The sequence below is a fragment of the Strongylocentrotus purpuratus genome, unplaced genomic scaffold (genome assembly GCF_000002235.5).
Source record: "Strongylocentrotus purpuratus isolate Spur 01 unplaced genomic scaffold, Spur_5.0 spur5_contig_867, whole genome shotgun sequence".
Taxonomy (NCBI): domain Eukaryota; kingdom Metazoa; phylum Echinodermata; class Echinoidea; order Camarodonta; family Strongylocentrotidae; genus Strongylocentrotus; species Strongylocentrotus purpuratus.
Window position 1 is genome coordinate 755,388 of NW_022145576.1, and position 15,612 is coordinate 770,999.

Below are 15,612 nucleotides of genomic sequence, written 5' to 3' on the forward strand. Positions count from 1 at the left end.
GCCTCATTAGTTCCTGAATTCAAGGCCCAGCGTCATATCGATTCGATAGAACTATTATGCTTATTCACTTCATGTAGTTCCCCTTCCTTCTCTATCCAGCCCATCCTCGGTAACAACATTACTCTTCGACATTTGTTCTCCAGATCAGGTGAACTTTCCAAAATTCTGATTGACAGCTAGTGCATACAGAGAATAAACCCACAAACAAAACGATTCCCGGCTAGAGAGGGTGGCATTTGAAAATCAGGCAATCGTAACATTTGACATTTCAAAAGACGGGTCAGTTGACCGGGAAAAGCTAGCCAACGTCATACACCAAATCTATTTACATCAATGCTCATGCAGGACCTCAAAAACAATATCCTCCATGAGTCTTTTTCCACGCTTATTAGATTTCAAATGTATTTTTATACAGTGAAATGTTGGAAACATAAATTGGAGGGGGGGGGGGGGGGGGGCTTCAAATAGTCTTTGAAAGCAAGACTCCACTGTGACATTAAAAGAAGAAGATTGGACCCTGGGAAAAGCCTAAATCTGCTTGACTGTTTATCACAAGCAGCTTATGGATGTATAAATACCAAGAGAGTGAAAACAAATCTACATGTAGTCTTGGGCTACAATATTCTAAACCTCAAACTACGATTAATAAAGGTTGTGGCTGCAAAACTATAGCCACAAATTGCACAGGGAATTCACAATGCATGAGGGTCTATCAAAAGAATCATAAATGATATTTTGATGGGGTGTTGATATGAAAATGGCACGGGATCTGTTATCGTCGGTGGATCAGAATTTGATTTGTTTCATCGGGCGCGATAGAAGCTGGCTGGCTTGCGAGCTAGGGTTCGTGTGACCTACTCACGTCATAGATGATTGTCGTTGGATGATATCAAACTAATTACTGATTACATCAACAGTCAAGCGCAAATCAATTTCAGGGTATCGTCCTGCTCAACGTGCTTCAAACACAGCGGTATTGGCATTGTTCAATGTAAACAACAATGATATTAGAAAGCTTACAGGCCTTTCTCTCATTACTATGGTTACCGAAAATGATAGAGAACAAAATTCTGATTTCTTCTCCTTCCACTGCAAAATAATTTACAATTCATCTATGGCTGTATAACCATATATATGTATTCATCTGTTACACTTTCCACCTATCTTTCTCTCTCTTTCTAATTTCCCTTTAATATTTATTTGTTTTAATTGACATATTTGTTTAACGTCTGGACTTATAGTAACCTTTGTCTTTTTTCCTCTCTCCTTCTCCCTCAGTATCTATCCCATCTTAAACTTCTTTCCTACATGTACGACTAAATATTTGAAAATTTACAATGCATGTTTTGTTCTAATATATTTGTAAAAGTAGATTAATAAACAATTCAAGCACAGGAGGAGACTTTCCTGTTACGTGGCGACTTGAATGCATGTAATTGAAAGAATGCATGGATGGCCAGTTGGCTTGTAGTGCTAGGCGGGAGACCCGATGATGGCGGCGACAGCCATCACGACAGACAGAAGGAAGCTAGACCAAGATGGATCTTATAGACCAAGGTCAGCTCCGCTCCAATATCAATATCACAATTGCTACATGGCCGTCTCAACATGTATTGATCCTCACAGATTTCGTGAAAGGAGATTAGTTGGCCGGGATGCCGTCTTGTCTCTGACGGCAGACCCTTTTCGTCAGCGACGTTCCACAGAGATGGGTCTCCATCCCAGACAAAAACTACCAAAGAGTCGTTGAAAACCGAGAAATGGGTGCACATGTTTATGGAAGGATGCTGCAACTACGATCGGTGTAAACGATGATTTGTCATGAGATGCGGAAGAGATGTATAGATGGGGTAAGGGGTAAATGGTTTGCCAGGGATAAACTACGGGCTATAAGGCGGCCGAGGACAGGTCAGGATACGTATATGAGAAGAGTTTTTTAATTGGATTTGTTGGGTATGATGGGGTGGGGGTTGGGGAGACAGGAGGGAGCCACAGCCAGGCAGGAGTCAGTCAGCATGTGCTGGCATACACATGCTGACCAGCAGTCAAACAGAGGCTGCTAGCTCAGAGGAAATGTGGGAGAGGATGAGAGGGCAGAAAAGTAGGGGAAGAGAAGAGGAGGAGGGGAGAGAGAAGGGGGAGGGGAGGGGAGAGAGAAAGGGAAGAGAGAGAGAGAGAGAGAGAGAGAGAGAGAGAGAGAGAAATGAAAGAGAGAAGAGGAGAGAAAGAAGAGAAAAATAAGTGAGAGACCGATTAAGAGACAGAGAAGAAAAATAAGACAGGCAGAGATGGAGGAGAATAGGGGAGAATAGGAGAGAAAGGAGGGAAAAGAGATGAGAAATCGAGTTTATGATAAGAGGAAGAGAAAACAATAAGAGAGGGAAAACAATATGACTATGACAGAGTGAAAGCGAAAGAGACAAGAGAGAGAGAGAGAGAGAGAGAGAGAGAGAGAGAGAGAGAGAGAGAGAAAAAAAAAAGACAGAAAGGCAGGGAGGGAGAAAAAAGTAGAAAAGGCCTACGGTATCTAATGTGTATTCTAATGTGTACAATACTCTAACTTCTAAGCAGAGAATTGCATATGTATGAACAAGCCGAGAGAGAGAATAACATAAGTAACATGAGCTACAGGGAATTACATAAAGGCTGAGAATGAAAGAGATAGTGCGGTTTGCGATTCAGCAACGGGGAGTGTCTGACTTTGGTCGCAACCTTGACTGTGACTGGCTTTTTTTGTAGCAGTCCATCAATGAAAACAGAGCAGGAGACAGGCTGGCAGCCCAAGAGCATTAACAGTCTATACCCTGGTAATAAAGCCAGGATGAGTAGCAAGCCGAGCTCAATGTAAGACGCACATTAGAAGCAGAGAAATATAAAAGCCCTACATGTACATGATGAACTCCAAAATAAAATCTTTTACTGTAAGCCGTTTTGATTTAAGTATTGAAAAGGTTAATACACAGCACTGTAACTAATTCAGTCATTAGCTTTTTGTTTGTTTTTATTCCTGTAACAATTTTATCAAGTGAATTTGTTATTGTTAGTTTTAATAGATTAGCATCCAACTTAAAAGTACATGGTAAATGATTAATAAGTGTAAGTATTGTGAATACTATATACATGTAGGCCTAAATATGGCAATTTTGAGTGGATCTAGATGTCTACAAGCAGGACTACACAATAACACTGTTCTTCGATGGTGTTTGTTCTTTAAGTTTTCGGTTGTTCATTTTCAATTTCCTTCCATGATTCTCAACTTGCAGAATGATTTCAAAATAACAAAATAGACTGAAAACTATAGGCCTATTTTTATAAGGAAAGAATGTAATGGTTGACAGATGTACAATGCAGAGAATGATCATGCAAATTCAAGGCAATTAAGTTGGAACAAAGAAACGAGCAAGAGATAGCTGTGGTCCCATTCCGCTGATTGATTACAGACAAGAAGGGCAATGGCAAATCAACTACAAATTCAGGGTGACCAGAGCTATATATATAAAGTATAGAGACAGCCTGCATCTTCCTGTCTGTTTTCCATCACAACTTGCGGAAGGCAATCGGGATCATGATCATAGAGTCAGCAACAACAACAACAACAGAGGCAATGGAGGCCAGTCAATGGAAGCCAGGCAATGGAGAAGGCAATGGAGAAGGTATATGTGTAGCAGGATGGGGTTGGACAGAAGGATGTGTGTCTCGATCCACACATTCCCCTCCACACAGCAGGTATAAACAGAAACCTCAGGGTTCAGGGGTCAAAGGTCCCACAGGGTCGTGTGGATCACAAGCAAGGACCAGCCCTGTCTGTCCTGCGACCTTGGTTGGATGCACTTTCTCTGGAATGACCAGGTAAGTCAGTGACCCAATCTAAGGTCATCTCTCTGGCTCTCTTGCCCTCTCACACACACAGTCACACGCAGGTGGAAATCTCAATTAGCACCGTGTGCAATAAGCCTATTACTGTGGAACTATAGGAGCACTGGAAAAAAGGTCGTTGGGGTAGGTATGACCTCCACTGCTGCTTCAGTCAGTGCTGACCGTGTCCTGGCCTTGAGTAGGTCTGCTGTGCTACAAAGGTTAATGATGCAGTATATCAGTTATTCATACTATTCCCAGGTGGATAGATCAATCATCATCAGTCACCAATCAGGCAAGAGATGTTCCTCAAGAGCACTTTATAGCACCAGGTAGAAGCTTAGGGTCCATTCATACCACTCCATATAATAGGCACTCATCTATCACAAAGAGGGACTTTATGTGTGTAGCCTAACTACAAGCATGTATCAGTCTTTGAGTAATAGGCACAATAAATCGGTTTATTTGTTATTGTGCCGAGAATGGGAAGTTTAAGTAGAGTACTAAAAACAAGGTAAAGACATGTTGAAGTATCATGATCACTTGTACAAAAAAAAAAAAATTCTCTTTCTTTCTCTCTCTCTCTCTCTCTCTCTATTCCTCTCTCCTCCCCTTCATTCCTTTCTCGTTCTCAAATAATATATATACCTTGTTAATTGAATTGTGAATGGAGTAGGCCTATTTTGTATGGCCTCTATTAAAATCAAAAAAGCTATCTTAGAACTAGGCCTAAGTGACATGGATATTTCAATTACTAATCTGCATTATAAATACAGGTTGGAAATTATTCCGACACTCGCAGAGTGGAATACCTCAACTCAATAGCCCTGCATGGCCTATTGAGCAAGAACTTTTAAAAAATGGTTGAGTTACATCAACCTGGATATATCAATTATCACTATATGTATAGACACCAAGGTTGATGTGGAAGGTCGATGTGGCAGGGTAATTTGACATGTCCATTTCAAATCTTATCACAAAATAAGGCAAGTTTTTAAAGTCCATTCTGTTGATTTACATATGGACAGAGTGGTACAGGGGTCAACCCCCCCCCCCCCCCCCCGTGTTATTTAGGGTACGCATATACGTGTTCCCTCCCTTTGAAGGCACCCCCTATCTCCAGGGTGTAAAGTCATTACAGACCAGACTTTGTTGCGTAAAAAGTTCCCCTTTACCGGTGATTTTGGGAACACCAATGCGGTCTCTCGGACCCCAGAGTGGGATGGGAGGGGGTGGGGGTCCTAAAAATAGGGTGCGTTTTATACACAGAGATTTACGGTACCCTTTTTTTCCTGTCTGTGGTGATTTCTTGTCTTCCAGGAATATGACAATTATACTTTCTTTATTTTGGGATTTGTATGTGTCTAGTGACTCTTTGTCTTCCAATATTAATTCTTAATTAATCCCCTTTGGTGCTATCAGCACCACAAGCAAATAAATCATTGTATTAGCTTCTGGTTTATATAGGAGTTTCTGTACAAGTATTTGATTATTCTTGTTACTAAGCAACAACTGGATGCAGCAGCTTACCTTCTTCTTGTCTACTTCATGAGTGCCTCTCTGTATTACTGTCTCTACATGGGCTGGATCAGAGAAGGTGACGAAGCCAAAACCCCTGTATCAAGATAAACATGAAGAGGTCAAAGGTTAATCATTGAACTTAATTATCACTTCACTTTATCATTTATTTTGTTATTATTAGTACCTAGTATATTCATCATTTTTAGATAATTTTTACTTTTACTTTCTCTTATGTGGTAGGATCAGTGAAAATAAAACAAAGCCAAAACCACTGCAAATGAAGACAAAAATAGGGGGCAAAGGTTAAATGATTTAGACTTCAATAAATGGGAACAAAGGAGTTTATTAATTTCTTTTATTGGCGAACAGAGTCCTACTTGTAAACTATGAAATGAGTGCTTGTATCTTTGACTACGCGTACCTGTACTAATCTAATCAACGTTCTCCCGACTCACTGTACATCGTACATCTCAACAAAAAAAGAGAAAAGGAAAAATAAACTAAAAAAGATGTCATGATCTTTTACCAAAAACCTTTTGAATGAATCCTGATATATATCATTGGCAGTTCTCAAGCTGTAATTGTGTATGTGTAATAATGTTATTCTTGTAAAACCAGGCTATGAAATATTCCCCTTTTTTCAATTTCTATACACACTATCAAATCTCATCACAAAGGTAAGTCTGATAAGACACTCTTGGTAAGCAGACGAGATGACGTCTTCATAATCCACTATCAAATTCAGTAGTGATATATAGCAGCTATTATGCTCATTAATAAAACAGAGGCAAAAGTGAGTAAGAGAAATGCACGCCACAGGAAATAAATTTTATCCAGGTCACTGCATTCGATTTAAAAATGCTGCACAAATGCACAATCTTTATTCACACGTTCTCATCTGTGCTCGTCCCTCTCCCTTCTCCGTGTCTCCCTCTCTCTCTCTCCCTAATATCTTCTCCCTATCCCCCTCTCTATCTTTCTCTCTCTTTCACTCTCTCTCTCTCTCCCTCTCCCTTGTCATCTCCCCCTTCTCTCTCTCTGTTTCCTCTCACTCATCTGTCGAGTAAACAGACAATGAACAATCATTCTCACACACTATTCAACCACAAATGCTGGTCAAAACCATTAGAACTGCAATGAATGCAGATGAAAATTCATTAACCATTGCCATCATCCATGGCTAGTGATGGGTGTGTGGGAGGGATAGGGAGAGAGGGAGGGAGAGGGGGGAAAGAGAGCGATGGCAAAGGGGCCCTGAGGCTTCGGGCAAAGTGCAGATGTGAGATATAATTAATGTGATATATTATGCTGCCGATGAAATATAATCTTCTTCTTGGATAGCCCTCGGGTCGGTTTGATGAATCATGCTGGAGCGAGAGACCGTCAGCCCAGGGATGTACTATTGTGGGTGGGTGGGTGGGTAGGTGTAACAGCAGCTCCTGCCTGGGTTTCCCCCTACCACATCTTCCGTTATCTCCCACTTCCCATCCCTCTCTTTCTCTCTCTCTCTCATGCACAACACATACTCTCCACCTCCCCCCCCCCCCCCCCCCCCCCACTCTCATCACTAGCAATGGAGATAGAGAGGGAGAGGACTCTTCTAAAATCTCCCTGGGTTACTACCAACATGTACCATGTATTCCATAATTCCCATTCCCTTCCATTTATCTCTCTAGTCACCCCCCCCCCTCCCCCCCCCCCCCCCACTCCGATTCCAGATCCCTCTCCCCCTCAAAAACACACACTTTGAAACCTCTCATCTACAGCTACACTCTACCGGTACTTATGCCAGGCTAATATGAATTACATATTGGGATGAATGAGATAAATTCCCTCTACATGGGTCACCACCAGTGTACTTTCTACCTTCAAGGATGTGTCCCAACACACCGTGAAGAAGGTCACGGAGGGGGCATGCAACCTTGCCGCACTCCATCCTATTAATTTATGCGTGGTTTCAATATTAAAGGAATTGCATGGCTACACAAGAACAAAGACGACAAAGTGCTGTGGTCAACTACTTACTATTCAAATCTGATATGATCTAATATTAGTTTTTCTGATCTATTTATAAAATGTACAATCTCAAACGCGGTGAAAGGTCGTAGAAGAGTTGAATTAATATTATTGCCTTGCTATGGAGTTATCAGGACTCTTATGAATGTGAGTAAAGAAGTTGAAGGCATTGCGCAGGAGAAAGCAGGCTCCATTTATTTGCGGGCAGAAATGCTCTGATTTGCCTTGAGATTGATTTTTTTGTTGTAATTCGTCTCAGCTTATTTGCATTTCAAAATGTCACGACTGGACCTAGTTTCCATGTTCTTTGTATCTGCCATAATACCACTGCTCTCCTGATGCCTACATGTCTTTTGTTGTACAATAGCAGATCAATTTCAATTTGTTTGTTGGAACTTGGGAGCCAGCGTAAAATGATTTCATGTAAAGCTTTATGTAAAAGTATGATATAATGGTTACCTCTCTGTTTCCTTGGCAGACTACTTTTTTTCTTATTTCTAATTTCAAAAATGTTCTCCTCCCATCTTCCTGCCCCCCCCCCCTTCCTCCTTCTCTCTCTCTCTCTTTCTGACTTTTTGCATGTTTATGAGCTTGTCCATGAATATCTCCATACAGCTCATATCCTTCTTACTTCTCCTTAACTATTTTCATTCCATCACTTTCCATCAAACACACAAAACACTGGACTTCTTTACATTTCTCACCATCCATCCATCCCATTCAGCATCCTAAAAGTTTCCCAATCGAGCTAGGGGGCCCCCTGAAAGTGCATGTAAACCTGGTCCGAATGAAGCTGTAACCTTTTCACTCAAATGAAGCGGTGTCAAGTGTTGCCCCCATTTGGGCATGAGATGAGAGTACTGAATGCAATTAATCGGGATTCACTTCAAAGTCTTGCCTTTTTATTCACACGCAGCCTAAAACTTCCATTCAATCTCGAGCTACGATTCCTTCTTGGGGATTAAACCTCTCTATGGCATTATGACAACATCATATGTAAATTATTAGGAGTCTCTGGCAAGAGCCAGATGGGCCTTAAATCATATTCACATATTTAAGCATAGACTTAACGCCCTTTTAGCTCTCAAGAAGTGTTAAGCAGCATTACCAACAAAGTTTAGCGATACAAATCGATACAATTTTCAGGTTATGGCTTGACAAAAAGCCAGTTTGGTGCACAATGGAAACCAAATTTTTGATAGAAATATAACTTCATGCAAATGCAAAAACATCATATTTCATGTGCATTTCACGATGTTTTCTACCTGCTAACTAACAAAATTAAGTATTTACTAGCCCAGTGAAAGTGATAAAAATTTAACGTTAGCTTCACATTGTTAATTAATGCCTGAAAATATCACACAAAATGTTTATACTGGAATATAAACAGAAATACATGTTAAATCAAATACATGTATGAAACCCAATTCAGGGCTTTATTTTGGATCAAAACAATCTCTTTTTTCTCTTGCCATTCTCTTTTGTGGGAACCATTTTTTCTGAGATAATAATGGTCCTTGTATCGCCATTACCGGGTACATTAAACATACACAAATAGTTTTCAAATTGTGCAAATAACAAAACACTCATAATGCAAAAACACTCATAATGCAAATACATGCTCCTATATTTTTAACATCTGTTAACAAAGCCATAAGGGCCCCAATTGTGCAAATCAAAACACGGTACCAGAACTTCGGCTAAAAATAAAATATCAATAAAGGGAAATCTTTTCAATTTGTAACAGTTAGAGACAACCTTGGATAAAAGAACAATCGATATTGATTTCTTGTTGCTTTCACCAGCATGAAGAAAATCCCTAGTGCATATCAGGGGGCTTTCACGCAGTGCATGATAATGCATCAGTCAAAAGACCCTTTTACACAGCCCAAATTCCAATATGAAAAATCATTGATTTTTTCGATTTTTTGAATCATTCTCGATGTTTTGAGAGCCGGCATTTACACTGCAAAAATCTGAAAAATTTCTGCCGCCATTTAAAAACCACACTCCAGAGGTAGATTTGTTTAAATTCAGTTTTCTGTCGTGTTTGCCAGTTGTGAGCAAACTCTATGATTTTTGCCTACGGTGTAAATGAAGCTGTAGTTGATGCCCAGTTCTATCAGAATCCCATGTTCTTCAAATTGCTGCATCTTGCGATACTTCACCAGATCATTGATTTGAATTGCAAGAGGTAAGGTGTACTATCCATCTTGTTCCCCCTTCTCTTGCTCTTCATCTCCTCGTCTTTCAGTCTCTTTCTCCCAATCCCCTCTCCCTATGCCCCTTACCTCCCCCCCCCCCCCTCTCTCTCTCTCTCTCTCTCTCTCTCTCACTTGCCTGGCTCAGCTCTTCCTCCTTTCTTTTCTTTTCTTTCTCCCTTACCTTCTCTCCCTCCCTACCTACATCTATTTTCTCCTCCCCATCTCCTCTCCTCTCTCTCTCTCTCCAGTGCTCTCCCCCCTTAAAAAAAATCTTTCTCTCTCTCCCCCTCTCACTCTATCCACATCTCTCCCCCATCTCTGTCTCTTTGCTCCTCTCTTTCTCTCTCATCTTCTATCAGGGACAGCAGATCTCATAAACAGGCAAACTCTAGTGCAGATGTACACATAGTCTCCATGACAGTCTTCACCATTTATTTCAACCATAGAAATCACAAACAGAATCAGACAAAATATCACCAAACAAGAAAAGTGTTTCTTCATGAATCTTACAATGAATTAAAAACTTGTATGCCTAGTTATATTCTCTAATTCCTTGGTTCTGGTTCTTGCCATGTGTTACAAAGAACAAAAGGCTAAGAAGCAATACCGAGAGTGACTGACCATGCATAATGGATCAGACATCAAGCCAGCCTTGGATTAAGGCTAGCACCTAGTATGCACTAGGATCAAACAAGAAATCCTTGATTTGAGGCTAACACCCAACCAAGCTTTATAGAACACTGGCCTGCTTGTTGGAAGAGTACGGAGAGAAAATACAGAGTAGGACCCCGGCTGACAGCTCGATGATAATCACTTTCACACGTGTAAATGTATATGAGTACAAGGAACTCTGATGCATGCATGTATCCATGTACAATATCCTCTGAGCTTCTACGACTTATAACCAAATCCTATATTGACTTATGATCTACATAGCCAAATACATGCACTTTACATGTACATGTAGGCATCAAAATGCATTTGAAATGACGGAGCAGTTTCAATTATCTCAGTGTCTTTTCAAAGTACGCAAAGCATTTCTGGTAATCCTAGCATTTCATTCTGGCAAGAGTCACATATTTTATAGAATGTCAGATATTTTATAGAAAGTTAATAAATTACTACTACTTTAATTGTGAGCTGAGTTTGAGTTGTGTAGGGCTGTATAGATGTTTTTTCTAAGCAACATTAAATGCCACCTAATGATCCTAACTTGCTGCTTATATGAAAGATCATTTATAAATGAACTTAACTGGAAAAGCGATCACTGACTAACATACCTATATATCAAACGATTAAATCTGATCTCCCTAGTTAACGATACTCAAAATAAAAGAGGCTTCAATCATTTCAAACCAACAGCAGATGAAATATCTAATCCTGTAGTCATTGTTTCTATTTTTGTCTTTAAAATCAATCTTTCAATCAAACTAGATCGTAATATACCGGTAACACCCATTTTCTATAGATCAAAGCTCCAAGTTATTGAATTCATTTCGGATTTTATTCAACAGGCTAACAGAAAGTGTTACTACAATACTTAAAGATGGAGATAAGCCTTTCTACTTCCAAGATTTCTTCATATGAAGCAATTGAGGATGAGCATTTATGGTAATAGAATGAGGATCGAGATTTACTTGCCAAATCAAAACCAACATAAAACTTAATTTCCCCCGAGATAAACAAGAATTCATCTTCTTAATAGCTATCATTCTGTGATCTTCATACATCCCTCTGATCCGGAAGCTTCGGTGTGATAAAGCTTAGACTCCTATTACACTGTGACATTCTTAAGGATGTCTTGCAATCATAAAAAAGAGAATGTTTAAGGTAGGGGAAAAAGAGAATGTTTAGGGGAGAGGGGGAAAATTGGCACAAGACCTTTCCAATGTTGTGTTGTTGATGAAACACATGTGACTATTAGCTTACATTGGTTCATTAATGTAGTTGACAGTTGCCTAGAGCAATCATAACATGGCTACAACATTCAAGACATAGCCTTGATGACAAGCATGTTGTTACTTGCATTCCAAAGATAATTCAGCGCGTACATGTCTGCCTTGTATTTCTCAACAAGTCTCCCCTCCCTGTCGCTACAGCCCTAGCATTTGACAGTGCAGCTCTACAGACAGTCAACGGAATATCATTCAGATCATCTGCTTCGATTCATACAAAGGTTTCATGACACAGGCTCTGTGGTCAGTTTCCTATGCTAACTGAATTCCTAACTTCAACCAAGACACCAAACTTAACCCTAACCCTAAACCTAACACCCATTTGCAACCCTTACCATTTGAGCAAGTATTGAGTCAACCATTCACAACAATGCTTACATATTTCTTTGAACTCTACATTTATTATCAAAACATATGTTCATGTATCAAGAACTTGAAATGATTTCCGATATAGATTATAGACATTCTTAAATGTGGACGCAAAAAGCTATATTTAAGTCAAGCGCGATGCAAAAATGACACTGCCCTTTCTCAAAATTTATTTAAGCAGTTTATTCAAGTTCTTTTCCATCACACCTAATTTTATACTAGATTATGCAGCCTGAAGCAGATGTACATGTATGTTCTAACAAATTCGGAAGTCCTTTAAAATATACAGTATGGAAGTATTTGCTCCATTTCTTATGCAAGTCGAGCAGATCTGTATTCACATTGAGGTAGATGTGTCCCTGTCAATGTGCCTACCCATCCATCTGTCTCTTCAGTGCCTTTAAGCTATAAGAGAGAAGGAGGTTGGAGAAGGGAGGTTGGAGCAGAACATCTCCCCATGGGACCTCCTCCATCCCCCCATGGAACCTCCGCTCTCCTACTGGGTCCAGGTCGACCGGAGAGCCCAGAGAGCAGTATCGTAAGCAGCTGAAAGGAGATCGAGCTCCCACCGCTTGGTTTTATCAACAGCAGGCAGAGCTTCCTGTAGCTTGTCAGAGCGAGTGTTTGAGGCAAGGGAGTGACGGCCATCGACAAGCGTCAGATCACGTCCTAAAATACACATATTGGCCCGACGACAGATACAACACTGCACTCCCCAAGTTCAGAGTAACATTGTAGAAAAATGCAAAAGGCCATAATTACGTCTAATTGGTGTTCTAGATGTATTACCTCATTAATGTAGTTTTAAAATGAGATAAAGAGAAGATTCACATGTTGAAGGCTTTAAGCTTTCAAATTTCAATCTTGGAGATAAAAATTCTGACTGTATACATGTAGGCGTATAGATTTGCGGATGAACGTTGAATCAATATATATTCATGAAAATATATCCCCTAATAGAAATGACCTCTTTTTGCCTTTACATGCATGATATAAGCTTTTGAATTGTTAATAATTGAGGCTGGGTATAATTAAATTTAACCTATATCTATTAAGAATCAGAAGAGTGTTATTTAATATTTACTCATCGTTTAAATGAAAACTGGAGTTAATGCCCTTCTGGCTCTCAAATGATAAAGTGTAGTTATAACTGATATGTATGGAGTTGATATGATTTTTTTTTACCGGTAGAATATCTAGCTTCCTGCCCCCCCCCCCCCCCCCCACTTCCAATTCAACAGTGCTCTTTGAGTAAAGCCGCTATTCTGGCACTTGGCAGGCGATATCAAAAAGACAAAGCCCCAGTAATCGATCGACTACGCGTAGTACAGTATGACCATGTATGACTAGACCTCAGTCGGTCGGTTTGGTTCGGTTCTAGACAAGCGAGAAAGACTAATGAGATTAGATGGCTCGTACGTACTGACCTACAAACCTATTGGCACCTGCCTAGCAATTAATTAGAGAAGTAGACTCTTAATCAGGATAACAAGATCTTCAATAGCCCTCTTCCTGACTGGCACTAAAGCCTATTAACCCTTACAGGTACTCCAGTATCACCAAGTTTTATCAAACATTTATCAAAAGAGATTTAATTTCACTTCATTCCATTTATCGTGCCATTTCCATTCTCAATCTGGACATCAAGTGTCCTTAATGAGGCATACAATGATAGCTTGAGGAGCTCTTGACACCTACAACAGGAAATTTGGAGAGAAAAATAAAACTGAATACTGAAGAAAATTTGCCTTTAATTCAGAAATCCACAGAGTTCATGTAAAAAATTAATAATATAAAATGTTTCATAATATAAACAATTGCAATTCATGAATTAAAGGAGTACAAAGAGAAAAATAAAATTACTTAAGAAAATTTGCCTTTAATTCAGAAATCCACAGAGTTTATGTAAAAAATTAATAATATAAAATGTTTCATAATATAAACAGTTGCAATTCATGAATTAAAGGAGAACAATTACAGACTTTAAAAAAAATTGGAGGAGAGGGGGGGGGGGGGTCCATGAAAGATTTTCAACTTCATTTATCAAAAGGGGAAATATGTCCTACTTTCGGAAGACTTCTTTATTGTATCTTTGCCCATGTTTATTGAGTTGTAAATAGGCATTATGATCAAAGTCGAATTTTACAACATCCCTTTTTATTACTTGACTCGAGTTCCAAGAAAATAAAAAAAATACTCTAGTAAAAGATAAACATACATAAAACAAGCCTATGTAAATCCTAGCTTGTAATTCTGTCAATGTTTGCAAAAATGTAGGCATAAATGGTAAAGCAAACAAAAGGTTATCAGAATAAACCCCCAATTAAATGACAAGATATCACTTTACTGGCGCAATGTTTGAAGCGATAGATAAAAGAACTTGAAACATTAATATTGTTGAATAGTCCCGTTTAAAAAGAAATGGCTTTGTATTTTTTTTAATGGTCAGGGCTTACATTATACACGCCACTTCCTACAGCAATAAAGAAATGAATTATCAACACAGCTGTATTGTTTTCTCCAATATTGCATTGAAGTTTTCAAATATGAAACCAAAACTTTGATGCTAGTCAATGGTAAATTATTATCATCAAGTGATTTATATTCCCAAGTAATGAAGACAAAGAACTTAAAGATAAGGTTGAGTTCTGGGAAGAGGTGAAATATAATTTGAGAGCATTATCATTGTTATTATGCAAGTGTGGAAGAACATCAGAGAAAAAATGTTCCCTGAAAAGCACGGCTCTTCAAATGCCTTAATATTCTAAATATGGCATGTAACAGCATAAAAATCGGGACAGATTTTTATGCCACATGTTCTAGTTGTCCCATATATTTCTGTGTACAGTGCTTGTAACTTTACAAAGACTGGGCCAAATATCTTATCATTGTGATAATTCCAGAACCTTGCAGTACACACCAATACTTATATGCTAGATGATCAACCTTTTCTGATCGATTCCACACCGTTTCTTTCACAATGCAATCGCATGACCAAAACTCAACTTTATCTTTAAGGGTGTAATTAACAGTCAGCAGTCTGATCATTACATTCCTGAAAAGTGAACACGTGTCTGTTTGAATTGGAAGCCTTGCAGTTAAAAAACAAAATAACTTTCTGTTTCTCCATAATGTTAAAGCACAATGTCATCGCATTTCCAAGAATTGTCATATTTTTCTGGCTAAATTCCAGAAACGGTAGACGATTCGGGTTGGATTTCTAGCCTAGTGAGGGCCTATTTATAAAGCGAGTAAGAAAATCCTTGTTTTGTCTGATTCATTGCAGAGATAACACCCTTCTTTTGTTTGTTTTTGGTCTGACAAGATTAATAATCAACTAAGGAACAGGAAGTGTTTGACATCGCTTTGTTTCATTAGATGCGAAGGTGTGTCATCCACTGGGTAAAATACTCAAACGATTATGACATCAGAATTTTAAAGTTTGATAAAGAATTTCACAACATAAGCTATTAAAATGTAACACCAACCCACTAGGTCGTGATCCAGCCAACTAAAGACGACATAAATTGGAACTGAATATAGAGGCTTAACCTTGCGTTTGGAAGGTTCCATTAATATAAGTAAGTTCACAAAAATGTTTGAATGAGATCGTGTAGTATTCTGATATATAACAAGGCGATTATTTTCACATTCCATCCTCAAATTCCAACCAAACTGGAGAAATACTATCT

The 15,612-nt window shown here is 39.1% G+C and overlaps 1 protein-coding gene across 1 annotated transcript in view; it reads right to left on the reverse strand.

Annotated features, from left to right (window-relative positions):
- Nucleotides 1–15,612, reverse strand: part of LOC115920160 (RNA-binding protein Musashi homolog 2-like) — a 42,230-nt gene that overhangs the window by 17,975 nt on the left and 8,643 nt on the right. Inside the window, exon 4 of the mRNA XM_030975141.1 lies at nucleotides 5,386–5,470. Within this exon, the coding sequence (XP_030831001.1) occupies nucleotides 5,386–5,470 (85 nt within the window). The remainder of the gene's footprint in view (nucleotides 1–5,385; nucleotides 5,471–15,612) is intronic.